The sequence below is a fragment of the Dermacentor albipictus genome, chromosome 9, assembly GCF_038994185.2.
Source record: "Dermacentor albipictus isolate Rhodes 1998 colony chromosome 9, USDA_Dalb.pri_finalv2, whole genome shotgun sequence".
NCBI classification, from domain to species: domain Eukaryota; kingdom Metazoa; phylum Arthropoda; class Arachnida; order Ixodida; family Ixodidae; genus Dermacentor; species Dermacentor albipictus.
Window position 1 is genome coordinate 110,930,632 of NC_091829.1, and position 27,096 is coordinate 110,957,727.

A 27,096-nucleotide genomic window follows, 5' to 3' on the forward strand; every position below is an offset into this window, starting at 1 on the left:
GGACACATTCCGATGGGAGCAGAATGCAAAGATGCTCATGCAATTAGGTCACATTATGAGTGAGGGATGCCGGAGTGAGGAGCTCTGGAATAACTTTGACAGCCTGTGCTTCTTTAGTGTGCACCCGAACCTTGGTAACTGCAACAAGTAGCATTCAAGAATATTTCAGAAGAAATGAACATACAGGAAACTTGTGCTTAACATTTTGTGCCACAGCTTAACCAACACAACACTGCTTGTAATTACTCGACTTTCATCATTGTCTGTGGGCTCTCATGAGGCCAAATACCATGAGACAAGCTGCACCCCCTGCATAGGTTTGAGAGAGGGCGGAAGCGTGCAATGTTTCCAAGAATAAACCGCTGAGTAAATCCCCCAATCCGTTTTTTTTTTTCTGGGGTATTTGTGTATGTGTACAAAACCTAGATTTCGGAGTGTCAGCCAGCGCCACTTATGACCATGGTGGCAGATGTGGAACCTGCTTGCAATCACAGGAGCCATCAGCCTTGTGGGCTTCTGCACAATTCGTTCTGTCATTAAGTGTTTCTGTGCTTCAAGTAGTCAATTGGATCATTGGACCTCGCAGCTGCTATGTGTGTACTAGCTGCTCCCTTGTTACCAGTTGGCAGAGTAACGGTGCTGAAAAGGCGGTGGTATGAGGTCCAATTCCTGGACCGGAATTAGTAATTTTTTGTCACTCACAAAGCTATCTATTCAAGGAGCCCGTGTGGGTTTTTTCACACTTCAGCTCCATGCTGCACAATCTGGTCAATGCCCACTTTTCCAGTGATTATTCTTCATTCTCGGAATAAATTGAGAGGGTACAAAAAAGGCATGGATAGAAAAAGGATCAGCACAAGCATTCTGCTGTCCATGGCTTTCTTACTGTACTGTACTGTCTGTGTTTTCTTTGTGTGTTACTTTAATTTATGCCATATCATGAACCAACTTGCTCGACAACACATTTTGTTAAACCTTCATCCACCATGCAAGCTTCTGCAGAGTCAGTTTTCTTGTGCCAAAGTGGACTCTCACCTGATGTAACGCCACATCTGTTGTCCACACGTTGTCGTCTGGGTCGATGTGAATGCTGTGTGGCATGTAGAACCTGCGTGCATGGTTGAACGGATAGCATTTTAGGGACTGGGCCGTGCTGCAACAACCGATACCTACAGTATTGAAAGCAGTCCTCCTGTGACTAGGAATTGATATGATATGAATTCTTGCATGCTGTATGCTCTCATGTCTCATTGGCATGAATTGAAACACGAAAATGTTTGTTCAGAATTTCACGCAGCATGCACACATGTTTTCCGCCAGTTGAATTTTATGTCACTTTTTTTTTAATTTTTCACTGTCACACGGTCAGGATATGTTGCACAACATGTTTCCAGTAGCCAAAGCATGACAAGAACATGGGCAACAATAGGATGAAAATGTTAATAAAGTGCATGAAAACATGCACAAAATTCTGTGTGTTAATTGCCTTGTTCTATTGCTGATTGTATTATTGCCACACCTAAGCGTCTAAAAATATGTTGAACCACATCAATGCTGCTGTTTTCGCAATGTAGTAGTGAAAATTCATTTTATTCTCCTCAGTGTAACCTTTCATAAAACAAGATTATACAATCAATACAACCAACAAAACTGAAGCTTCACAGGTGAAGCTTGTATCAAACTTATGTGTGATACCAGCTAAATGAAAGATGCAAAATCAAATTAATTAACGAGGATTAGCACCCAAAATTAACGCCCTGAGAGAGATTCCACACTGGGGGTCTCAGTATTAATTATGACCACCTAGCATTTTCTTTTTAACGAGAACCTAAATATATGTACATGAATGTTTTTGCTTTCTGCCTCAATTGGAATGTGGCTGCCGTGGCCAGGGTCTGTGACCTTGTTCCGAGCCTGTGACTTTGTTCCGAGCAGCAGCAGTGAAATATCATCCCAGATGGATACATCTGATGATGATGAGTAAGATGATTACAACCAAAACGAGACACTGCATAGACTAGTCTGATTCCTCGTTTTTGTTCCTCAGTGGGATCTGTACCTTTAAATGTCCTAAATGGATACAGTAAGACAGAGTATAGCTCCTTTAGGCACCGACTTATTCTGTTCATTGAAAACTTAGTTTCACCACGTTTCTCGCATCTCCAGAATCATAAAAAGCACACAGCTGCACAAGGAATGTAGAATTTACAATTCTTCAGCGAGTTTTTATCAAGCTTCTTATAGAATGTGACATTGATGTGAAAACTCTCTACAGGGATGTCAAGCATGAGAACACCAACTATTTCATGTCTAGCATACTTCAAAAGCACATCTTGGGTAAACAGCGAAACAGACATGGACAAGAGCAAAGGAAATGACTGAACAGGCACTGAACGTGCAAAGGTAACTGCATCAGTCATCTTTTGGGGACATTCACATGCGATGAATTATATTGTCTGGGCTGCACTTTGTAGAATTAGGCCTGACCTTTGCCTGGCCAATCTCAACGTCAAGTTTATATGAGAATGCATCCAGTAATTGTTTTACACTTGTTGTATCATGTTCAGAGAGTCCACGTGACGTCTTTGTGCATATAAATTTGTTCTGATTTCAATAAACTTCTAAGTTGCGAGTTCAGCACCTGTCACTTCTATTAGCTCTTGTCCATGTCAGTGTAGTGCTATTTACATGAGATGAAGCTAAAGCAATTTGCCCAAACAACAGTTTTCTTACTTGGAAAGCACCTATGCAGCCAATAGAAAAATATACCTAACATAAATAATTGTGAGAAACAACACAAATTTAATAAAAGACAACATACCCACACCGAGAGAAAACACTTAACAATTTACCTTACAACTCATTTTACTCAAGCAATGTACACACACATTATTCAAACCTGCAGCACAGGTCTAAGCATAAGTGTTTCCAGATGTGTGTGACACATTTCAAGTACCATTGTTTTCATCAGTGCCTTTGCTTTCGATGCACTATCTTGGCCTGCACAATTGTGCATGCAGCACCTGAAGGGGATAAGAGGAGTTGCAGGGCTCACATATTCTGTCCCCAGTGTTGAAGCAGGGCACCTGACCCCGGGTCCACCACACAGATGGTCGGCTCCTTGATGACAGCATCTTGGTGTCGGTAGATATGGCCAGCCGTGAACGAGCTGCATGCATGAGAAAGACAAGTGACAGCCTTTATGTAACTGTACACATATTACTGGGTAATCCAAAAGTAACACAAAACGTAAAAATGAATCAACTTGTAATATATAGACAATAGCATGATGCTGTTTTCACATAAATGGTCAGAAAGCCAAGACAAGAAATTTTATTTAAAAACAAGTTTTATGGCTGAAATTTCTAAATTTGTTACCAAAAGGTATCACTGTGGCCCCACTCTACAGACTCTGACACAGCTGAAGTTCTATTGCAAATTAATGTAGCAGCATAATGCTACAAAATAAACCTATATGAACCCAGCCATAGAAATGAAGCTCTGCCGTTTAAAAAAAGAATCATCCTGGTCCAGGGTCCAAACCTGGAACTACTGCCTCACTGGAGTATGGCTGCTACAGAAACTGCACTAGCCAGGGCACTAGCAACAGCGAGCGTGAGGGGGCATATTATTTTAAAAGTGCTGAAAGCTGGAACAACAATCATGAGATGCTGAAGGTTGACATTTTGTGGCCAGTACTCTTATAGAAAAAACAATCCAGAAGAACACATTGCTGAGTATACCATAAATACAATTGCTTGGCCCAAACGAGCAATGATGGAAGGAAACAAGAGGAGCGCCCCTTGTTGACTTGAGCTGTATTAGTAAATCATGCTTCCAGAATACCAAGTAAAACACCCTTACCATGAGAGGAGGTTTAGTAAGCCAGAAAAGGTGCAAAAGTGAAAGAAGGGCTCCTGCACAAGTTAATCGTGATGTCATATGGATGTTGATGGAAACTACTTCAGCCAAGCTAATTTTTCATTGGTAAAGAAGTACTATACTGTGTAGTAAAGGAACAAAGGACATAACTGAGGAGAAATTTCACTGCGCTGCAACGACCCAGATATGGGAAAATACATTGACATTCATCACCTCACACTGACATGTAGTGCTAGGGCTTCAGCCCAAAATTCAGAAAGTTAGTGCGTTTCATTTTTCTTTTCTAGTGTTCATTTCAGCTGTACCATTTCCTTTTATGTCACATCCCACACATGGCTCAGACCTCGCTCCAAGCGACTGTTCTGGGAGGTCAGTACTTCAGCAGTGAGGATTACGTCAGGCAGGCTGCAGCACAAGGTGGAATCTTTCTATGCTGCAGGCAAACATGTACTGCAGGAACACTGGGATAAGTGCGCGAGTTTAAAGGAGGGATAACCTCGAGAAATGAGAGCACTTCCACACATCTAAACATGTTTTCTTAATCCTGAAAAATAAAAAGCTTGGGTCTGACTTTGAACACTCCTCGACAATGGAGTAGGACCATGCTAAACTGGGCAGGACTGAGCTGAGTATCTACCATGGTGCTGCATTAGTTGGGCAAAATTTGGGCACACCATTGATATGCCGTGTTCGTTTCATCTTGTTTGTCTATAGTCTTCTTAGCTGTGCCGTGTGACTGGGCTGGCTGAATGCTTGCTACACCACGAACTTTATTATAAGCAAAGTTGCCCTAAAACCTCATGTCAGCCAACAGGACTGGCAAGGTTGACTGAAAGTTAGTTAGCTGGCCTGTTTTGGTGAAAGAGACTAATTTCATTAATAAATGACTATTAAATAAATTCAACATTTACAATGACCAATGGCAAGAACTTGGAAACACGTGGAGTGACTGTTACAGATAATTTTGGTTAATTCGTTACAACTTGTTTGAGATCTAGGAAATACTTGGCTTCGCCATGCGTAACCACTGCATGTGCGAGGAGGCTGGCAAACAATTATTCTGCTATCACACCAATCAATTCAATGTTTTTCTACCTGGTGCATCACACATAACAGCTGAGATGTAGTATCCATCCCCTTAGAGTGTGTGAAAGTCAAATGGCTGCAATACATTTTAGAGATGAAGGTTTGTGGAAGCATGGCATCGACCATCATCAGCCGTCAAACCTGTGCAAACGTGTGTTTGTGAACCTGTGTGAACTCGGCAGACTTGAGTTGTTGCTTAACTGAAGCCATGCCTTCTCCCATACGGCTGAATTACCTGATAACTTGCCTTTTTCTTATCTTTTGTCCCCACTTCTTTGGAAGAAATAGGGTAGCCAGTTAGACATTCGGTTGATGCCCCTACCTTTTCCACTAGCTAGTTAGTATTACGAGATGCAATGATGAAATTAGGAAATTTACAGCTGCACGCTGGAATCGGCTAGCGCAAGACATCGCTGGGACATCGCTGGGCTTGGACATCACTTGGACATCGCGACATCAATTGGACATCACTGGGTGATGCCTTTCTCCTGCAGCGGACATAAATATAAGTTGACGATGATGCTGTTTATAAGTGTTTGACTGTGTATTAAATGAACCTGTAGTCAAAGCCAAGAGCTTAGACTCTACTTAAACAGAGCTCATGCAAAGGAGCGGTGTTTCCATTCACTGGTATGTAGCATAACAAGCTTTCTTGGCTTGTATGTCACTGCATCAGCATCACGAGTACTACTGCAGCGAGAGCTATCGAAAACACAGAGTCTAATGGAAATGACATACACGCAATATAAGCATAAGTTAAGAGCTATCCTAATACCACGTGGCATGGCCATAGGTTAAAAAAAGAAACAAAGTAACACACACAAAAAAACGAATGTGCACGCATTTTCTAGATCTACTAAGCAGTCAGTCAGCTGAGATAAACATGGTCACCACAGGTCTTTTTCCTTATTAGTGAATGAAAATGAGAAAGACATAATCACCCTAGAGTAGGCATGGTTCCTATTTTTCATTGAGTCAATGCATAAAGCTTGTTTTATTTCTTATGGAAATCAGTATTTATTTATTTATTTATTTAGTACACAAAGCGGATCATGAGGTGGTCATAGCAGGACAGGCATGTGTAACAAAATACAAAGACAGCAAGTGCAAAATGCAATAGCACAAATATAACGATACTAATGCACAGTGCATGGAAAAAAAAAAAGTTCTAATCAGTATGTGACATGTATTTAAGGCTCAGTTGGACAGATATTCTGCGTAGAATTCTGATAAATCCCGATGTGCATGATTCATTTCGGCGTACCTTTAGCTTAAATGGCTATTAATTGTGCAATGACCGTCACTAAACTGCAACGAAAAGAAGTCGTGGCCTTTCTGGCCTGGCTCACGTCTGGTCCCAGACGACCGGGCCACGGTGGAAAATGTACACTTGGCCCTGGTTGTCGACGGCAACGCCTGCCACTTGGCCCAACAGACTCCGATTGGCTAGCTGCCAGTTGGAATCCTCCCATGGCAATGAATGCTGAAAGAGTTTGCAACAATAAAAACAGCAATGCTAGTTGGGCTGGCCTATCTAATGGCATACACAATTGCTTAAATCAGCAAGCCTATATAAAAAAAAAACCTGCATGAAGTGTTGTAAATTGCAACAACAATAAAACTGAAATAAAATTAACATGACCATGACACTGCAGTGTTCCTTATACTATGTCTTTACCAAGATGTCTATGTAGACATAGTACATCTTTACCAAGATGTACTATGTCTTTACCATTATGAGTAATGATGATAATATAAAAAGGAAGAATAATAAAACATTTCATATCAGATGCTTACAAAAGTGCGAGATTTGAGTAACTGTACATGAAGACAGAACAATATGACAATACACAGATTGATGAGAGTAGCACAGAAGAGGCTGGCAGGTAATAACATAGCAGGCTAAGAAACACCTTGTTAGAAGCAATGATGCTAGGGGTATGGTCAACAGATTTGTTTCAGCTTGTCAATGAGCGGCTTTATTTTGCATGTTTGTGTTATGCAAGACAGGTGGGTCGGAGTAATCCTCCACAAGCTTACGAAAGCAAGCTTGCCTGTTTTTGTTTCTTTGTCTTTTGTTTGCAATAACTGCAACTCAACATTCATTCTTGGCGTATTACATTAACGTGGTTTGAGGATGAGTTACCATAATAAATCATTGTTCCACTCACAATAAAATTCAAGGCCATAATTGAGAGAGTAGCATAATTTTTGTGAATTTCTTTCTCCTTAAAAAAAAAACTTGTGATATTACACCTGCTCCACAAGTCTCGGAAGAGATTTGCAAGCTTAATTTAAAGACGGGCAGTCAGCGTGAAATGTAAGTCACAGTATCTAACTGATATAATCAAATGCTGCCTATCGCTATAACAGTGGTTACACATCACTGTCACACCCTATAAACGTTGAGGAAGAGTGCTGTAAAATAGAAGATTGCGCAACATTTGTAGTTCATTTAAGGAAAAGAAAAATATAATGAATGGTGTGTCCTCTTATTAAATTATTATCTACAATATATTTACTGCCAGCTATTCTATACAAAGAAACACTAACCTGAAGCAAAGACTTATGTGCACTTAGGCCTGTTCGTCTAGTAGGGCGATAATTAGGAGATGCATGCCTTGAGTATGACTTAAGTATGACTTAAGCCAAGGCCAATTATCCTAACCTGTTGGTTAAGTATAACATTCTGCTGTGAATGCAGTGAGAAATCGAAAAGGAAATGGCTCATTTTGCTGTAAACTGTACTCGCAGGTAAAGTATTGTTCAATTCCCCCTCCCCACTTACGCATATGCACCGATACTTCATCACGCACGTTGTGCATAGGGTGATGATCTACAAGTTTTCTGGAATTTTTAAGAATCGGCTGTTGCAGATAACATCATCCTAGTCCCTGAGCCAGACTATTCAGAGAAGCGGATATTGCTCGCACAAGAAATCAAAACACATATTTAACCAAGTAACACAAATTTGCTAATGAAGTTCTTAATTAATTACTCTACGGCACATATTGAAATTAAGGGCAGCCAGTGGTTTACAAGCCATATCCACTTGGAATGAATTTCCAGAATGACACCAGCTTGGAAATATGCACCATCCAAATCGCCGTAAAAATGCACTGTTGTTCCACTTACTTTCTCCAGAAAGACACTCTTTCATGCATTGAAGCACAAAAGTAACTGGAACACCCATGTATTTTGTACCACGCTTTGGGAAAGAATATCTTGTAGCTGGTGTCATCCCAGAGATTCATAGTGGATATGTCTTGAAAACTCTCCGGCTACAATTTGTAAATTGCAATATGTGCCGTACAGTAATTAATAGAGGATATAATTAGTGGTTTTGGGTAATTAGTTTAATATGTTTTTCAATTTATCATGACAGTAATGTCCACCTCTTCGAGTATTTCAGCTCAAGGACAAGAATTAAGCTATCTGGTACAGGCAACGTTTTAAAATTCTGTAGAACTTCAAAACAATCACCCCATATAATTAAGAAAATGCTATTCCATGTGTCCTGCATTTTTTCTAGTTTGGCTCATGACAGTCTTGTGCACTTAGACATTTTGTTTTAACATTCTTCATTAACTTATTAGCTATGCAGTATAATTACTGTAAACAGACAAAAATATGATGAGAAGATCAAGGCAAACTGACAGTGTACACTACTGACTGTATTTTCTGTTTATATGCTTAGGTTTGTGGCCTTTCATGCAGTTTGATGATGCCACACATATAGATTGGCTCAAGAACACAGGAAATTCTTAATGTGCATGAGAAGCAATGAGTAATTAATACTTACAGCTTTGAAGTTGAGGGTCATGCAAGAATGGGTCTTTTTTTTTTTTTGCTGCTAAGTTTGCTGCATGTAGTACTTCTTCAACAATTTATTAGTTAACTGGTTGACGACGTCACACTTGGCAATGGACGAAATTGAAGGAACGGAAGGAAAATAAGTGGGAAAGCAAAGAGGTTATTTTGATTACCTCAATTTCAGTTTACCTAATTTTACGAAATAAGCCAATGAGGCCAAACCATGATTTGACTTCATTTGACATATCTGTTTTGACATGGTGTTGTCTGTGATTGGGCAACTAGGGATGAAGAACGATGGTTATAACACTACCGAGGAACCCATTATAACAATAAGAAGTCAATATGGCATTTTCCTGCACGTGCCTAAATATACTATCCCTCAGATGTTGAGTGCACAAATCTGCTCACCAAGTGCATTAAAAACAAAACTACTGATGAAAGTAACCACATTTAGAACATCTCACATACCCTTTTGAACACATATGACTGGACTTGTGCCGTAAGTTTGAATAATATATGGATGGATGGATGCAAAACTTTAATGAAGGTCCTGAGGTATGTGACTCAGCCCGCTGCGGGCCGCTCCCACGTTGGGACAGTCAGGCCATGCCCGACCGCTGCATCGTGGGCTCTCTGGACAGCCCATAGTTGAGCCCCGGCATCGGGGCTCTTGATGGCGGAGAGCCATTTGTCCTCATTGATTTGTTCTGTGCCTCGTAACGAGGGGCAACGCCAGAGCATATGATCTAGGCTAGCGGTGTCATTGCAGTGCCTGCAAGAACTAGTGGCATAGGTGTCGGGATAAAGCTTGTGGAATAAAGCCGGGCTGGGATATGAGCCTGTTTGCAATAATCTGAGGGTCAATGCCTGCGCTCTATTTAACTTCTTGTGTGGAAGGGGAAAGTCTCTCCTGCCGAGATAAAAGTGCTGCGCAATTTCATTGTATGTGGTCGGTTGATCTTTCTTCTCCACCACTGCGGGCCGGCGGTGGAGTTCTCCATGGTCGCGGAAAGCGAGACCTTGCGCCTTGGAGTGGGCCAGCTCGTTGAGGTTTGTGGGGCCTCCCATGATGGATCCCATGTGAGTGGGGAACCACGTGAGAGTGTGGGTGGTGATGCTTTTGCCGTCGAGGATGCGACAGGCTTCCTTACACACGGCGCCAACGCTGAAGGCGCGGATGGCTGCCCTGGAGTCTCTGAACATATTGGCATGTTTGTCATCCAGGAGGGCCAAAACAATGGCCACTTGCTCGGCCACACACGACGACGTGCTTTATACCAAAGCGGCGTTAACGGTCGAACCCCTGTGGTTGATCGGCACTACCATGAAATCGTTGCTGTTGCCATACTGGGCCTCATCAACGAAGCAGCAGCCGCCAGGGAGTTCTGTTGCGCGGCTTAGGAGCCACCGCCATGGCCTTTCTTCTTTCTACGTTGCGCTGGGGATGCATATTGCGCGGGGCGGGCGATATGATGATGTTATCTTTCTGGTCTTTCGGTAGGCCTTGGTAGGCGTCTTCGACAGTGGCCGGGGGGACGCCCATCTCAGTTAGGAGTCGTCTGCCCGCCCTGGTGCCGGAAAGCCTGAGAATCTGTGCCCTTTCTTATGCTTCTGCAATCTCTTCCAGGGTATTATGAATACCCAACTGCAGGAGTCGGTCGGTGCGTGTGTAGTTTGGTAGTCCGAGCACGCTCTTGATCCCCCTCCTTATCATGGCAATTTGCCTGTCTCGCTCGGCCCTCTTCCAGACGTGCATGGCTGCTACGTACGTGAAATAGCATAACAAGAAAGCGTGAACTAGCCTTATTAGATTCTCTTTGCTCAGGCTTCTCCTTCTGTTAGCTACCCGCTCGATTAGACCAATGATGCTATCCGTCTTTTTTGCTAGTTTGTGAATGGTAATGCTATTTTGCCCGCCCTTTCGAGTGTCATTCCCAAGATTCGAATGGATGTGACTTCGGATCTCCGCCCTTTGTGTAGATTAATGTCGATTTCAGTGGGGGGTATCCAGTTCTGTGGCTTGCAGCCCTTTCTAGTTGGGCTGTAGAGAAGGAGCTCTGATTTCTTTGGAGAGCACCGGAGTCCCGTGTCTGTTATAAAGTGCTCTGTAGTGTCGACAGCTTCCTGGAGAGCGGCTTCGACTTGTCCATCACTGCCGCCTGCGCACAAGTCAGTGATGTCCGTGTAGATCGTGTGACCGCCGCCCTGGACCTTGCCTAGGTATCTCGAAAGGTCGACCATTGCAATGTTGATGAGAAGCGGTGAGATGACTGACCCGGGTGCCTCTTCCGCTCAGCTCCATTTTCTCCGATTCCAAATCACCAGCCTTGAGAATGGTGCATCGTTTGCTCAAGAAAGACATGACGAAGGCATGGGAGGAGGAGCCTAGGTTGAGTTTGGAGATGGTGTTGAGAACGATCTCGTGACGGATGTTATCAAAGGCTTTCTCCAGAGCAAACCAAGGATGGCTCTCATGTCCTGAGTGCAGCGTTCCAGGATTTGGATCTTGATAAGTTTGATGGCATCTTGGGTGGAGAGGCCTGGTCTGAAACCTATCATGTTGTGAGGGAAAAGATCGTTGGTCTCGATATACTCCGGAATTCTGTTATGGATGGCGTGCTCGGCCACCTTCCCTACACATGATGTCAGTGAGATGGGGCTGAGGTTGTCCAAGCTATATGTAATATATGTAATTTCTTTTTATGCTGTTGTCTGGTGCTTGAACATTTATTTCAGTTTGCATTGTGCTGCTTGTATTATGCTGTTTGTATGTTAGCTCTTAGCGTTGTGAATTTGCCCATTTTGTAACAGCCCAAAGGGGGTCACAGTATTGAGAAATAAATAAATAAATAAATAAATAAATAAATAAATAAATAAATAAATAAATAAATAAATAAATAAATACATAAATAAATAAATAAATAAATAAATAAATAAATAAATAAATAAACTATTATAACAGAAGAAGTCGGAAGACAGATGGCTGGGTGTTTGCTCTTGGGGACAGTTTGTCATTATGTAGTGGGTTCACTGCCTTCATTGTTTTTCACAATGTTTTACACTAAAGATATTTTTCAGATGGCTGCAATAGGTGCTTTCCAAGTGCATGAAATAGTTTATTTTCTCGTATCTGGCCATTCCTGTAGAGTTCGTGCATGGAGTCCACATTCCGTAATCTTGACATTGGTCCCCAGATATAGAATCGGATATTGAATATTTTATTATTTCTAAAGCAACATCAAATGAGAAGTTTGCACAGAGACCACCTGGTAAAGAAGAAAAAAATGAAATCGGGCTTACATACACTGACACATGCATGTAATATATACCGTGCACAATTAGGCATCCACACAAACTGAGGGGCTTGTACATGATAAAGAAACTGTTTTAAATTATCAATTATCTGGGGCACCGCAGAAATGACAGTAATGAAACAAGAGGACAGCATGCTACTACATGCACATACAATGTTGTGCTCACTGAAGGAGAGGTGTGATACTACGCACCACCGCCTCTTGTTTTAACATGGTGAAAAGTCACCGAAAAAATGAAAATTTTGATCTTTTACAGATGCATGCTTTTCATGATTCTGTAGACGCATTAGGAAACGTGGTGCAACGAAATTTTTTAGTGGATAGAAAAAATTATCTCATGCAGCTGTTGGGAATTCCTGCAAATGCAACATAGGCTCTGGAGTATAGTTAATGTCCAAGTCTATTTTTAATCATATCAGTGTAGAGAACGTCAAGCATGCTGAGCGGTGTAAAAGATTGCGTGATTCAGCTGTAACGATTGTACCGTTCAATTAAGTGACACGAAACATGATTTTAATTCAATATAACGATATGCAGTCAAGACTGCGGTGGGAATACAGCCGGAATTAACTCAATGCCTTTAATGCAGATTTATTGCCTGCGATGTAGTGCTTGATTGTGCTCTTGCTACTAATGTGATGCTGTTCCTCGTGAAGTTACCGTATGTGACGGTGATAATTCAAACTGTCAGCCGCTTACTCCACATCACACGCGAGTCGTGCAGTGAAGTACCGACAAAGAAAAGCAAATGTCAAATCGACGATTAGAGAGGCCTGAATGGGCAAATTCGTCTAGCTCTGTCAAGAGTAAATGAACAGCTGTCAATAAAGTTATCGTTCGCGTCTCTTTTATTCCACACCACAGCTTTAACTTCGTTGTCATATCAATCCCAGCACAAAAATGCATCTTACTGGCTGATTCACGCGCACGGTGGGAATCCATATGTTAAGTCCATACTGTGCGCACAAGACCGCGTAGCGGCTGGTTTACTCCGAAATAAATTAGTCGAAAACGTTTCACTCATCCTCCAAAGACGCACTCACAAAATGCGACGTATTAAATGCCGATCTGAGTAATATTCGTCGACAGCCTATAACCCGATCGAATGTATCAGTTCGAACAAGTGGTAAGCATCGAGCCATAAAGCAGAGAGTTCGAAGGCGGAGGGCGGCGTCCAGAGCACTTAAATAAACTGTGTTCTCAAAGCGGCCCATTGGCATAGATAATCTAAGTTAACGTTGAGTTAATTCTCTGACACGTACACGTACGTGTGCGGTCGAAATTAGAGAAGAGTGCCTTAGTTACAACTGGCTTTAGTGTAAGGCTCTATTTCAAACGCAGTCATGCACTGTCACTATTTCAAATGTGTCAGTGCTCCGGCTGCGGTTTCACCGTGTGCGCGGGTATTCGTATTTTTGAGTGGTAAAAGCGCGGTACAGGAGATTCGCGATGCTCACCTGTCTACGAGCGGGAGGCGCGCGCCAGCCGGCAGCGCCAACGAGCAACAGGCAGGCGACGGCTGCCCACGAATGCACCATGTCGACTGCTCAGACGACCGGTGGCTCCCAGTGAAATCAGTCACAGGCTCGTGAAAGACATGTCCGCGTCGCTTTTAGCATTTGGGAACGCGGAGCCCACGGCGGATGCGACAGCCACAGCGACTGCTGCTGATGGATTGCGTTTATTGCGGACGGATTTGTTGAGGTTCACGTGACAACAACTACGACGTCATTGGTACGCGCTGATGACGCCATACCATTTCACGAATAGTGTCCCTTGGCCATTGAGCGAACGCGACTTGTGCCTTGTGCATCCGCCTGTCGCCCTCGCAACTATGGCGCTGCAATCGACATGACCCCTCAAGAGGGGCTGCAGATTATATGTATACAACTATTACTAGTGTCTACGTTGAAAATTCAGGGGACTATGGAGGAAGAGCAATAGTGTTTCGTATTCTATGAAGGACCCATAAACAGTATAAAATAAATCCCGGGGCACAAAGCCCCATAATGAATAGCAGTACAACCTACTGGAGTGGAGGGAGCGCCCGTAAAGTGAAGCCGCTGCGTTGCCATTTTGCGGGAGGCAAAAGCATGCCGGTCGCCGCAGCTTGCGTGTTTTTTTGACCGTCGTCGCCGTCGTACCTTGCCGTGCCCGGTGCTTTGCGGATCCTAAAATGTGCTAGCGCGCTCGGGTGTTTTTAGGAAAGTTGATGTACAAGCAGTTGACAGGTTAGCGTTATCCTGCTCATTTATATGAGGTTGCAGATTAGCACTGCTTACTCTAAATAAAGGAAAATTTTCAGACCCTCTACGCAATGAGGATGCTAAAGAACCGGCAACACATGATGATAATGAAGATAATAATGAATACTTATGCTTGTTGCATGTACTGCTATTTCTCATGCTACGTTTTCAGTTTTTAATTGCTTTTTGTTCTGACAGCTTTCATGATTGATCAAGTAGTACACTGCACAAAAGAATACGATTAAAAGCTAATTACTGCGCGAATTTTTTTCTGCTTTGCGGCAGCTGCATATATTCATGCCGATGAAATGAAAAATGTCCCAGTACTCGGATATCTGTGATGCGGAAACGTCCAGTATGACTCGCCTCATCACCCACAGTGTTGCATTGGAACTTGAAAATCAGTTAAAATATCAAAAACCGCTGGAAAAGTAGACGAACAGCGCTGCGAAGCTTTCGGCATAAAGTCCCTACATCCACGCGCCACTGCCGACCAGGTGGCGCGTGGATGGAGGGGCTTTATTTCGGCAGGCCGTTTCTTGCCCACCGCAAGATGGCCGCCGCCGGCTTCACCCGAGCCCATAGGCCAGTATAGGCGACTTCCACTCCAGCATGCCGCCATCTTGGAGTAGTAAAAATGCGGGCTGCATTTTCAATCAGGAATGCGCTTTTTTTTACAGCTACGCTGGTCAACCAAGCGGCAATTCTTTACAATACGTTCCAGACGGCCTACCTCTTCCTTTTTCTGCGCCAGTCTGTTCTTTATTTCACGCCTACGTTTACTGTGTGATAAACGGTCATACGAGGTCATTAAGCATGCGAAAATACAATACCGTCAAACGGAGGCATCAGGAGAGCTTTTGAGGTTATAATAAAGCTGACACAAGAACAATCAGTTGGGTTGGAGAACAAGAGGCCGGAGCGCAGCTTTATCTTTCTGTCCAGGCGATCGCCATTTTTACTTTTCTTGTGCGCCAATTTCAGGACTTTAGGACGGACGACTCGGTCCTGGAATACATTTTTTGCTCTAAAATTTATACTTTACGTTCCCTGCTTTTGCTATTCTTCTCCAGTGTAAGTTGTAAAGTGCCGTCTGCGGAGCCTTCTACCGCAAGAAATTTTAAAGGGTCCCTGAAACGTTTCGCCCAATTTTCGTAGACGCGAAGGGTACGTGCAGCTACAGTAAAACATTACAAAAAAAGTTACGCTCCTCCATTGCCATGCTTTATCTCTTCAACTCGTTCTTAGAGTAATCCGGGCTAAGCTCCGCCTGCACTGGCCCTGCGTCATGATGAGACGTTGTGTCGTCTACTTCCGGTTGTCTTGGAGCCAGCGCGCGAGGCCTGTCCGCCAGCCGCCTGACAGTCGATCGCAAGCGTGTTCTATCGAACCAGCATGCTTTGTGAGCATTCTGTCGCAGTGCCGAGCCTGTCCTGTATTTCGGGAACCACAGGCGAGCTGGACGTCTTGATGACGTTGGAGACGTAAACTAAAGCCGCTCTATTTAATACTGCTGAGATGAAGGAGCTTTAGCGCAGACGTACGCGAGTGGCGTGATGGATGGATGGATGCTATTAGCGTCCCCATCGGAACGGGGTGGTGGGTTGCGCCATGAAGCTCTTGTTATTATATTGCCTAATGTACTACCTATGTTAAAAAGAAAAAAAAAGGCGAAAAATCCCACGATGGATTCCCATGACCAAACTAGCTTTTTGAACTCATATATTGTGAACTTTGTTTTTGCACGCCTTCGTTGTTTGTCGTTTCCTTAATTTTCTTCCACCAATCTACAAATCGTCGCTTACTAATCTATGCAGCGGGCACGTTTACTTTCCCCCTGCTCTCGCTAAACCCAAAGGCTTCAAGGAGACCAGAGATGCCTAAATCGACCGCTGGGCAGATATCTTCCCATTATAATGCAAGATGCTCCATCTTTTCCCTAGCTTTACCGCAGCAAGCACATGTTTCTTCTTCCTTCTTATATCTTGCTTTATAAGTGCGGGCTTCAACGGAAGCGAACGTGACAGCCGTAGTTGCATTCTCGGCAGCTTGGCTGGGCCTAGCGGCCCTAGCTGACGGGGATAAGACGCGTCGGCGACGGCGTTCCAGGTGCGTCCCAGGCGCGTTTCCTGGGGCATTTTTTATGCCGATCCCAAACAGTTCCCGGCTGGGGGCATCGCGGCGAATGACAGCGTATTCTATGCACGAGGCAGGCCGCACCTCCTTTTTTATGCGAAGCATATTACTAGAGCTCAACCCAGCTCCTCAGGCGCGGCGGTGTCGCCTTCAATACCACGTGACACCGTGACGTCACGACAGAGGAGAAACGGGGCTCCAACCAATGCCTCTCCAACTCGCGCCGTCGCTCGCGGCGTCGCCTTCAAGTCTGACCACGTGACACCATGACGTCACGACAGAGGAGAAACGGGGCTCCAACTCGCGCCGTCGCTCGCGGCGTCGCGGCGGTATATAAGCAGCTGCGCTTGCCTCTTCTAGACACTCACGAGGTGAGATGCCTCCTGGAGACAGAGCTGCTCGTTGGAATGATAAGCGAAGGTTGCGGCGTGCTACGGAGACTGTTTCTAGGTGGCTTTGCTACGGCGCAGCGACTACGCGCCCCGCATCGGACGCGGTGAGCGTCGAGCAACGCAGCGTTCGGCGCGACAACGAAATGTGCGCCTGAGCAAGCGCCGCACGCCTGAGCCGACGACACCGGCTTTTGTGCGACACGAGCTCCTTAACGCTGTCGCGTTAAAATAAAGGCTAGTACGCTTCGCATCCTGGGCTTAACCTTAGCTAAGCCACAGCCAGTTTTTTTTTTTAATCCAGCGGCCATGCCAGAGGTTGCTGGTTTACTGGCGGGAGAACCTGCGCAACCTGCTGGCGGATGATCTGCTGCAGGACCGAGGACAAAAGAGGCTCCTCGGTGAGAGGGAGCAGGGAGAGCTGGCGCGCCACCTCTTCACGGATGAAAGCTTCGATGTGGGGCCACAGATAACCATCATCAGTGTGTCCGGGAGCATCCGCCAAGCACTTGAGGAACAGTTTGGCGGGCGAGCGCTCGTTGCCTCCCTAATTCGTCAAAGCTTTGGCAGTAGGTGACTACAGCTGCGACTGTTATAGGACTCTTGGTCCGGAGCATCTGAAAAGCGTCGTCGTCAGCGCCGTTGAGGATCTGATCTTATCTTCCTCAGTCATAGCTTGGCTCACACGTTTGGAGAGATCAACGACGTCTTCAATATTGCTTGTGAAATTCTCGCCTGGCTGTTGAGCGCGATGGCGGAGTCGTTGTTCGGCGCTATCTTTCTCACGGCTGGTCGGCCAAATACCTCCAGCAGTCTTAAATTCAATCCATGTCACAAAGATTTCCTCGTGCTTGCGGAACCGCAGGCTAGCGACATCCGCTAGGTAAAAAATAACGTTGGCAAGCTTGGTTGGATCGTCCCATTTGTTGTGGTTGCTCACCCGTTAATACGAAGAAAGCCAGTCGTTGACGTCAGTGTCGGCAGTGCCACTGAAGACAGCTGGGTCATGTTGACGAAAGGTATTGCAGATGACTGGAACAGTTGACGTAGGGTCCTCAGCCCCTCTACCAAATTAGACACACACACACACACACACACACACACACACACACACACACACACACACACACACACACACACACACACACACACACACACACACACGCACACACACACGGCGACAAGAATGTATGAAACATGGAAACCGCAAGTTATATACAGATGGAGAAAGCGAGACTTGAAGAAAACAATGCTGAAATCGGTAACACATTATAGTAATTCAATTAAATTCTGGAGTTTTACGAGCGAGAAGCATGGTCTGGTTGGGAGGCACGTTAAAGTGAGGGATCTCGGATGAATTTGGACCACCTGGGGTTCCTTAACGCGCACCCTATGCACGTGCGCTAGCTTGTTTGTTTGTCGTTTGTCTTTTTTTCCCGCCCTCATCGAAATGCGGGCGCCGTGCACTGGTTAGGATTAGACTCCGCGATCTCGTGCCCAGCAGTGTAACGTCATAGCCGCTAAGCCACCACGGCGCGTAACATGTACGGATATGAGTAGTTGTACAGAAGATACACTATTTACAGTGCCTTTAACCATGTGCTGCATGCACCTATAATGTGCTGTCAACGGTTTCTTAAACGCAGCTTTCCTTGCTTCTTCAACAGTTTCCTCTCGTTGCTTCAGTATGGCTGGATAATATGCAATTCCATACATAAGGTACGAAGGTGCATAACCAGTAACTTAGGTCTTCTACTGTAGTCGTTGATGACATCGGATGGCAGCTTATTCCAAGACTTCTGCGGTTAATCGTTGATCTTGCATGTAAGTCTGGTGGCTATTGTCTTATTTGTCCGCTTTATCATACCGTTGCATTGTGGATGATGGGATGACGAGAAAAGTTGATGTATTTGCTTAAGCTTTAGGGGCCCAGCGCCGTGCGAATGGCCTGACATTGAACTCATAGAGGCTGTCTGGCTTGATGAAGGCGGTCCTTTCGCGATCCTTAATACCTACTTCTATTGGCTAGTAGCCAGTCTTGAGACCCATCGACGAGAAGTATGTAGCGTTTCAGAGCCGGTCCAGTGCGCCGTCTATCCGTGAGAGGAGGTACATGTCCTTTTTCGTCACCTTGCTCAGTCAACGATAATTGACGCAGAAACGTAGGGTTTTGTCCTTTTTGTTTACCAAGACTACAGGAGACGCCCGCGGGCTTTTCGACGGCTGGGTGATGTCGTCGCGCAACATTTCATCGGGTTGTTGCCGTATAGCTTAATGTTCTCGCGTAGAAACTCGGTAATGGCTCTGGTGGTGTGGTCGAGGGAACTTTTGGGCTATTATACGATGCTTTGCAACTAGTTTTTGTAGAATCCTCGATGACGTTGGAAAGCAGTTTCTCTATCATCGGAGAAGACTTCTGAGCTGTGTCTGCTTGTTCATGGGGAGACTTGGATTTACGTTGAAGACTGGCTCAGGAAGTTTGGTCGTCGGCGTAGATTCGGCTCGATGTATTCCTCGATGTATACGATGTTCATGCCCTTGCTGATGTGTTTGAACTCCCGGCTGAACTTTGTCACCATCACTTTCAACTTTGAGTTTTTTCTCCTCCGACATTCCAGGGTCGGCTTGCCAGAAAAGATGGGCCATCTCTTGCAAGAAGATCGCGATGGTCTCATTCGGCAGCTGCACTGGGGTTTCTAGCAGAGCTCGGGCTCGCTCTTTGCGCACAATGCTTTTGAATGTCTGCAGGAAGCCGCTCCGGAACAGGTCGCACTTCGTTAAGGTGGCTTCTCGATTGTTCGACCACGTCCTGGCGGTGTCTTTCAATGCGAAAAAGACATGGCGAAGCTTGTCATTGCTGTTCCAGTTGTTAAATGTAGCGACCATTTGATACTTCTCTAGCCAGTTTCTGGGTCCTCAAATGTTGAACCGCGGAACTTCGGTGACTGCCTGTGCTGCTGCAGCACGATCGTTGTTGGTGACATTGGGGCTGTCATTGTAGCTGCTGTCGTGGCCGTGCACTTCCTGTTGTTCTCTGGCAAAAGTCCGTGATCCGGAGACAGTCCTTGAAGCCTGCGTATAGCTTGCTGGTCCTTGGGGACGTTGGTGTTGTCTTCGTGGCTCGGGCTTCGATCATGGCTTTGCGGTGGCGTTCGGTAGATAAACGCACTAGCACCTCAACCAGATGTCACGTTGAAAAGACCGCGAATAATACAGCGGCAAATCTGGGAATGACGAAACTAACTTTAAAAGAGAAGATTTCTTTGGCTCTTCCTACGACTTTCTTACTGCTGCTATCGCCCACATCGCGTTGCGAGGTGGTTCAGGGCGTGTATATATCTGACAGGAGCGAGAAAAAGAGGCAAGGCGACTGGAGAAACTAGTTTTCACCCCACCGCATTGAATGTGCACAATACCCTGTGCAGCTGCCTGGCCGTCACCATATTAGGCGCTTGATAGCTGTAATTGTCCGTGACTCCACTCAGAAGCATTGCAGAAACTGCAGCGCTTCCTTTTCTACTAACGTGCAAGGCCAGAGGGGACGCAGATAGAAGTGTAGAGAGGATAAGAGGGGTAGAAGTAGAGTCTGGAGAAGAGGCAGTTTCCATGCAAAACAGGGGAGGAGGTGACGTGAGAAGGCAAAGAAACCCCACTACTTTACAACCATGGTTGTGGGGACACAGGATAAGCTTAAGTTCCTGGGACGGTACAGTACGTTGCTGCTATTTCTGAAAAATAAACGCCATGCAAATATGTCAAGCGGGCAACCTATGCAGGGCGTGGAGAAGTAGAACCGCTTTAATTTAAGCACATCGCAGGGTCCAGGAGACACCACGGAAGCGGTAGGCCGTCAAATCAACACTTCTGTGCCAGCCGCGTCAGCTTTGCGGCTATGGCATTACTAGAGGTCGTGGATTTGATCCCAATCGTGGCAGCCGCATTTCGACGAAGGCGAAATAGAAAACGCACGTGCACTCAGATTTTGGGAGACGTTAAAGTACATTACGGTGTACAAATTAATCCGTTGTCTGCCATGGAATGCCTCATAATCCGAGTTTGGTACTGGCACGTACAGGCCCATATTCTCTGCCACAATGCGATGTGCCATGTAAGGCAACGACAACGCTCAACCCTCTCAAAGGTTATAAAATATGGCGCACAACAACGCCTCAAGGAAACACATCTCCCTTTATGTTCTGTATACTACGCAGACAAGCAGCAGTGGTGCACGCAAGGTAACGTTTGACATGAACTCACCACTCTCGTGAGTTGATGTCGAACAGCCTCCCGTGTAACTTGCGGGAATACGGGAGGCTGTCCGTTTTATGAGAACGCAGGCACCACATAAATGGACGATATTGTGCGATGCCAAATCAGCGCTACAGGCGCTAAAATACTTTTTAAAGAAAGGACCATACTATCTGCTCGTGCTGGAAGTCGTCGAACTTTATAACTGTTCCGAGTTAAGTGGCCCCGTGATCACCTTTCAATGGGTGCTTAGTCATTGCGGTGTTTTTGGCAATGAACTTGCTGACAGTGAAGCAAGATCGGCCTCCTCTTCCTCTGATGAAGTACGGATTGCCTACTCGCGACCTGACACCAACTCCATGATGAAGGCACTCATGTAGGACCTTACAAAGGCTTACAGAGTCCACTATGACAACATTCACAGACGTCTGCATATGATCGACCCAGACGGTAAATTCTGTTTGCCCCCGAAGCTTACACGGAGCAAAACATCATTGCTACACAGGATTCGGCTCGGCGTTGCTTTCACCCATCGCTACGCACACCTCATCGGCCAATCGAACAGCCCTGTTTCTGAACACTGCCAGATGCCCGAAACACTGCAACGCGTACTGTCCGACTGCCCAGCATATATGCCGGAGCGAAGGACGTTAGACAGTTTCCTAGCCAGCGTTGGCAGGCAACCACTGTTGGAGGAATCTATCCTCGGCCCATGGCCTGACACTGCAATTTCAATGCGTGACACAAAAGTATTGTTGAAGTTTCTGCAGGACACCAAGCTCGACGAGCGGCTCTAGCGAAACAACCGTCTTATGTAAATAAGCACTCACCACTTCTCTTATCATCATCATCCATCGCTATACTTTCACTCCCCTTCCCTCTACCCCAGTGCAGAGTAGCAGACTAGAACGTACTAGCTCAGGTCGACCTCTCTGTATCTCCTATCAATAAATTCTATTCAAATTCAATTCACCACTCTCGTGTTGGCCTAAACGTTGAAGAAATTAAGCTTTAGCCGTCAGCATCACCGCTAACATCGATTACCACATTGCATGGGACCTGCAAGATTTTTATCGGCAAACTTGCGTCCACAAAAGCAAGTTACACTCACAGCACAGCTATAGTGGCGGACACAGACGGCGAATGTTGAAATCTGCTAAGCGAATCACGCGCAGCGGCTTTTATACATGAGTCATCGAAGGTGCAAGAGAAATGGCCGGTGCCCGCGTGCAATTCGCGGCGTGCATACATGATGCTGAGTCCTGCTTTGAGCGATAACATTTGTTAGACGGTTAAACGAGGTCGCTTGATGAAAGATAAACGAATATATATATATATATATATATATATATATATATATATATATACACAAACACACACACACACAAGCACACACGCGCGCGCGCACACACACACACAAACACACACACACACAAGCACACACGCGCGCACACACACACACACACACACACGGGCAGCGCTCGGCCAGCAGCATGCATTTTCGCCGTCAACCGACGGGAGCCGGCTTTGTTCACCGAACGCACGTTGAAGAGCAGCTCTATACCACTGTGCAAGCGCTGCGTCACGTGGCTTTTTTCATATTTCGCGGGCTTTCTTTGCAACCCGGAAAAAAAAGGACTACGTGAGACGTATCTTAAAGGAAACAACTCGATCGGTGGTGTCTTAAGGTGCTCTACAAATCTGCCTATCATACTTGGAGTCCCCAGCAAATAATTAAAAAGTTGGATGATTAACCTTAATAATGAGTGAGTTATGGTAAAAAGAAAAAAAAAATGTGTGAGTTACTGTAGGCTATTGCGAATAGTATGCGTTCCGCTGAATTCGTTTCCGACGCGCCTTTAATTTTGAAGTTCTTGGCCCAATTTATGTGGAACACCCTGTATATACAAAATCATTTTCCTGCGCATAAGGCAGGTAAATTTGCATAGTTAGCTCCTCCATCGCTGACTGTGAGGATAGTGACAATGAGATCTAGCGAACTGGATGCTACCGCTATCACGTAGGAGCTAGTTTTTTTTTAAAATCAAATCAGTTATTTTCATCCCAAGGATGAGGGCAGGCTCGGGATAAAAGTGACAGCAGTCACTTGAGGGGAACCCGAGCCTCCCTGATACATGGAATGCATTGAGGACAGACGAACAAAATTCGTTCATAGCAAGAAGGGGTTAATATTTACAAGTTGTAATACGCATAGATTCATCATGAACTGAAAAAAATATATATATACAGATTCTTTTACGGTTAAATTATACAGTATAATACATGAAGACAAATTCCAATATACACTGAAAGTATAGTTAGTGATAAATAATACTGCGTTGATTTCATGATAAAAGGGCTTCCCTGATAACACGTATGCCAAATTCTTCAGTTATTATCTTTTTAAAAATTAATTTGTTTAATAAAACAGGAACAGTGAAGCGAAGCATTTGTCGGCCAAAGTGTGTTCTGCACAATGGAATGATCCAGTGTTGTTGGTGACAAGTAGGGTATGGGATAGTGTATGGTTCAAGTTGAAAAGTATCCAAAAAAGCTCGATTGCTATTGAGCAGGGATTTTTTATATCTTATTGCTAGGTAATACTCGTAAAGCTGATGAATTGGGATAATGTTGTAAATTCGCGTGCTCTTCTGTAGGTAAGCTAAAGTCCCTGAATTAGTGTCCTTATTGAATAGCGTGCTCCAACTTGTGCTTGTTGAATAAAGGATGACTCAGTGCAAGTCTCCAAGAGTTGTACGGCTTGTGAACGAGGGGCAAAATATTCAGGAGCGTAACAACAACACGTGAGTAAAAAGCGTGATTATGCAAAATGCGCGTGTGCCGTGCAAAATAGCGGCAGCGAAACTTGATCGGCACTTCACCGAAGTCTCGAAGACCCCATCTGGGTGCTGGGCGGCAAAGGAGTACGTGCAGTTCATCATTCTTAGCGAACTGGAGCCGACGCAGGTGAGCCGACAGTTGTCCACGAAGTGGCCCGAGATCCTCGCTCAAGCCGTTCCTCTTTGCTGTTTTTTCGTTCCCGCTCTTTTATTTTCGGAAGCAATCGCGGGAAGTACACTGAAGATCAAGGATTCGAAAAAAAGAAAAGAATACAGTTTTAAATAAGAATTACGCCTTCTGCCACTAGAATTCAGTTTCCTCAGCCTATAATTGCAACAAATTTCACTCGAATATAGGATATGCAACAAGGGGGCGAAGACCGCCAGACGGTGTCAATGGAGCCGAATGTCTTAGCCAGCGCATCGCCCATTTATCTTAGATAACCCTCAAAGGTTCTCAGACTAATTTACGTAAATTTGAAAAATGGTTATGTCCATATTGTGTAGGAATAACTATACCGAAAAATTTTCTTGAAGAACTTCATCCTCGGCCCAATCCCTTTACTCAAACCTTGCTCATTACCTGAATGACCCATGCAAAACTAGATATTTGCCTAGAATTACAAACACACAAAAAAATCGAGGTCAATCGACCTCTAAGCTGAACGCGCCCATTCTCACGGGAAACACGCCGGTACTCGCTTACAGTGCGTTTGTTTGTTGCATTGGATATGCGGCCCTGGATACGTCATGCGTCGAAGCGTAAGCCTATTTATATAAAGCCTACTTTTTTCCATTCTTCACCCCTGTACTTTTCTTCCACGCTCCGCCATTCTAGACAAAAAAAAAATAAAAAATTGAATCACTAACCCGCCTCTGGGAAAGTAGATGTCAAGCGACAATGCTGAACGCACCACAACTGCTGAGGGGGGAATGCAACGCTTTATTGCTTTAGAGTAAGGTTAGCAATAAAAATTTGGAGTAATGCAAGTAACTTGAGTAATGGTAATTTGGACAGCACGCCGTCGTCCATAGCGCTGCTAAAACAACATAGAAATCACTTGCTGACCGGGAAACGTATTGGGGAGGGGGGGGGGGGGGGCGTGCTTCTCTTTGTTATCAGGAGCGCTTTATCATTAAATATGTGGTTGGGATGCCTGTTTTGTGCTTGCTCCTCACAGAACCATGTGCTGATCTAGTGCACTATAAAGTAAAGCTGTTTCAAACTTTTCTGGCATGAGAAGTGGAAACATGCTAAAATCAATAATTATTATCTAAGCCTGTTTAAGCGTTTCCGGAACCTGTCGGTCTCTCTACTGCGTAAAAGAAAACAAGAATACTACTCTTCTCTTTTCATTAAAGCTCAGGGCAACACAGGTAAAATTTGGAATGTTGTAAGAGGTGCAGTAGGACTTCGTTCAGAACAGTGTATATTACCAGATGTACTTGACCAGGAAACAGTTGAAGAATTTAACGAATATTTTGTAAATCTAGGACAGCAGCTAGCAAATCAACTTCCTCAAGTCACCGAATGTACCCAGTCTACCAATCAGTGGTAAATACTATGGTAATTGGGGATATCACAGTGGATGAAATAATAGCAGTTATTAATGGGCTAAGAACTAAGGCAGCTGGGCTTGAAAAAATACCTGTTAAGCTAATTAAGGACAACATTGACATGTTAGCAGGTCCCCTCCTTCACCTATTTAAGCACTACCTTGATTTCGAAATATACCCTTCAGACTTAAATATAGCAAAAGTAATTCCGATTTATAAGGACGCAGATCGTTGTAATCGATCAAGTGATCGGCCAATTTCAATTAATAGCATTATAAGCCCAGTTTTTGAATATATACCCGCTGTACGGCCCCGATTATGGCCACGATGGGGCCGTATTCTCGGCCCCATCGTGGCCCGAGAATACGCCAGGATCACGGGTAGCGGGGAGAGTGATGTAGGTCGTCGAAGGGGCAGCAGGTGTCGGAGCCGGCGGAGTCGGGTTGTCGTCGCCGGGAGCCATGAAGGAAGGCTCGACGTACCGTCCACTGCGAAGCTCCGTGACGAGGTACAGGGAACGTCCACCTCCACCAGATATGTTACGTAGGATGACGCAGACGAAAGCTATGTACAAATATATTTACAAGGCAAATACGCTGCGCTAGGCCAAGAGGCAACAGCCCGCGCTAGCATCTAATCGTCGTCGTCGTCTTCACACTGCTGGCCTTTCGTGATCGCACATATTGTGCCGTAGCAATATTATACGTCTACTTCACAAACTGTACTAACTGGTGTGGCACGGGGTTCCTTTTTTGGGCCCATGCTTTTCTCACTTTACATAAATGATTTCCCTGCAACACTTAGGCCTTCACAGGCTTTAATGTACGCTGACGACACCGCTTTTCTATTTACTGGAGATGGTCTGCTTGATATACAGGATAAAATAAATGCAATGTTAGATAATGTTTTTAAGTGGTCCACGTCCTATGAACTGACCCTTAATCTTAGTAAGACTAAGTATACAGTTTTTCATTCCAGGAATAAGAAACTCAATACTGAAATACTGGACATATCATTACAAGGTACAAAACTAGAGCAAGTTGTCTCCTATAAATATTTAGGCATTTTCTTTGACTCAGAGATGCACTGGAAAACTCACATAAAACACATTTTTTCAAAGCTTGCTTATGGATATTTTATTATCCTTAAGGTCCGTGAATGTTTCGAATATCCTGTCCTACGCTTTCTGTACTTTTCCTTCATACAGAGTCAGATATCTTATTGTATTGATTCATGGGGAAACACTTCTGTAACTTACGTTGAGCATGTATTCCGTCTGCAAAATGCGCATTAAGAATTATCACTTCTTCTAGTAGTACACAATCCAGTACGTACTTGTATAGCTCATTGCATGCGCTGCCAGTGCATGCATTGTATGAATCGAAAATTGCTGAGGTCATTCATAGTATTATTGAAGCCAATATTCCATATCGAATTACTTTATTTAAAACCCCGTTACGAAATACAAGAGCTGCATCTAATGAGTGTTTTAATTTGCCTCCATGTCATAATCTGTACGGGAATAAGGCTCGTGGAATTTAATGGCGCACTTATTTGGAATTCTCTGCCAATACATATAAAA

At 44.6% G+C, this 27,096-nt stretch overlaps 1 protein-coding gene across 2 annotated transcripts in view; it reads right to left on the reverse strand.

Moving 5' to 3' along the window:
- Positions 1 to 13,810, reverse strand: part of LOC139049620 (peptidyl-alpha-hydroxyglycine alpha-amidating lyase 1-like) — a 34,304-nt gene extending 20,494 nt beyond the window's left edge. The window contains exons 1-4 of one of the 2 annotated variants that reach the window (XM_070525251.1): positions 13,556 to 13,810; positions 6,318 to 6,451; positions 3,056 to 3,169; positions 1,036 to 1,108 (exon numbers count right to left, since the gene is read on the reverse strand). In XM_070525251.1, coding sequence (XP_070381352.1) covers positions 1,036 to 1,108; positions 3,056 to 3,169; positions 6,318 to 6,451; positions 13,556 to 13,636 — 402 coding nt within the window. In that variant the 5' untranslated portion in view covers positions 13,637 to 13,810. Of the gene's footprint in view, positions 1 to 1,035; positions 1,109 to 3,055; positions 3,170 to 5,346; positions 5,433 to 6,317; positions 6,452 to 13,555 lie in introns of those variants that run through there. The other variant, XM_070525252.1, reaches the window with a different exon arrangement.
- Between the last annotated feature and the right edge of the window lie 13,286 nt (positions 13,811 to 27,096).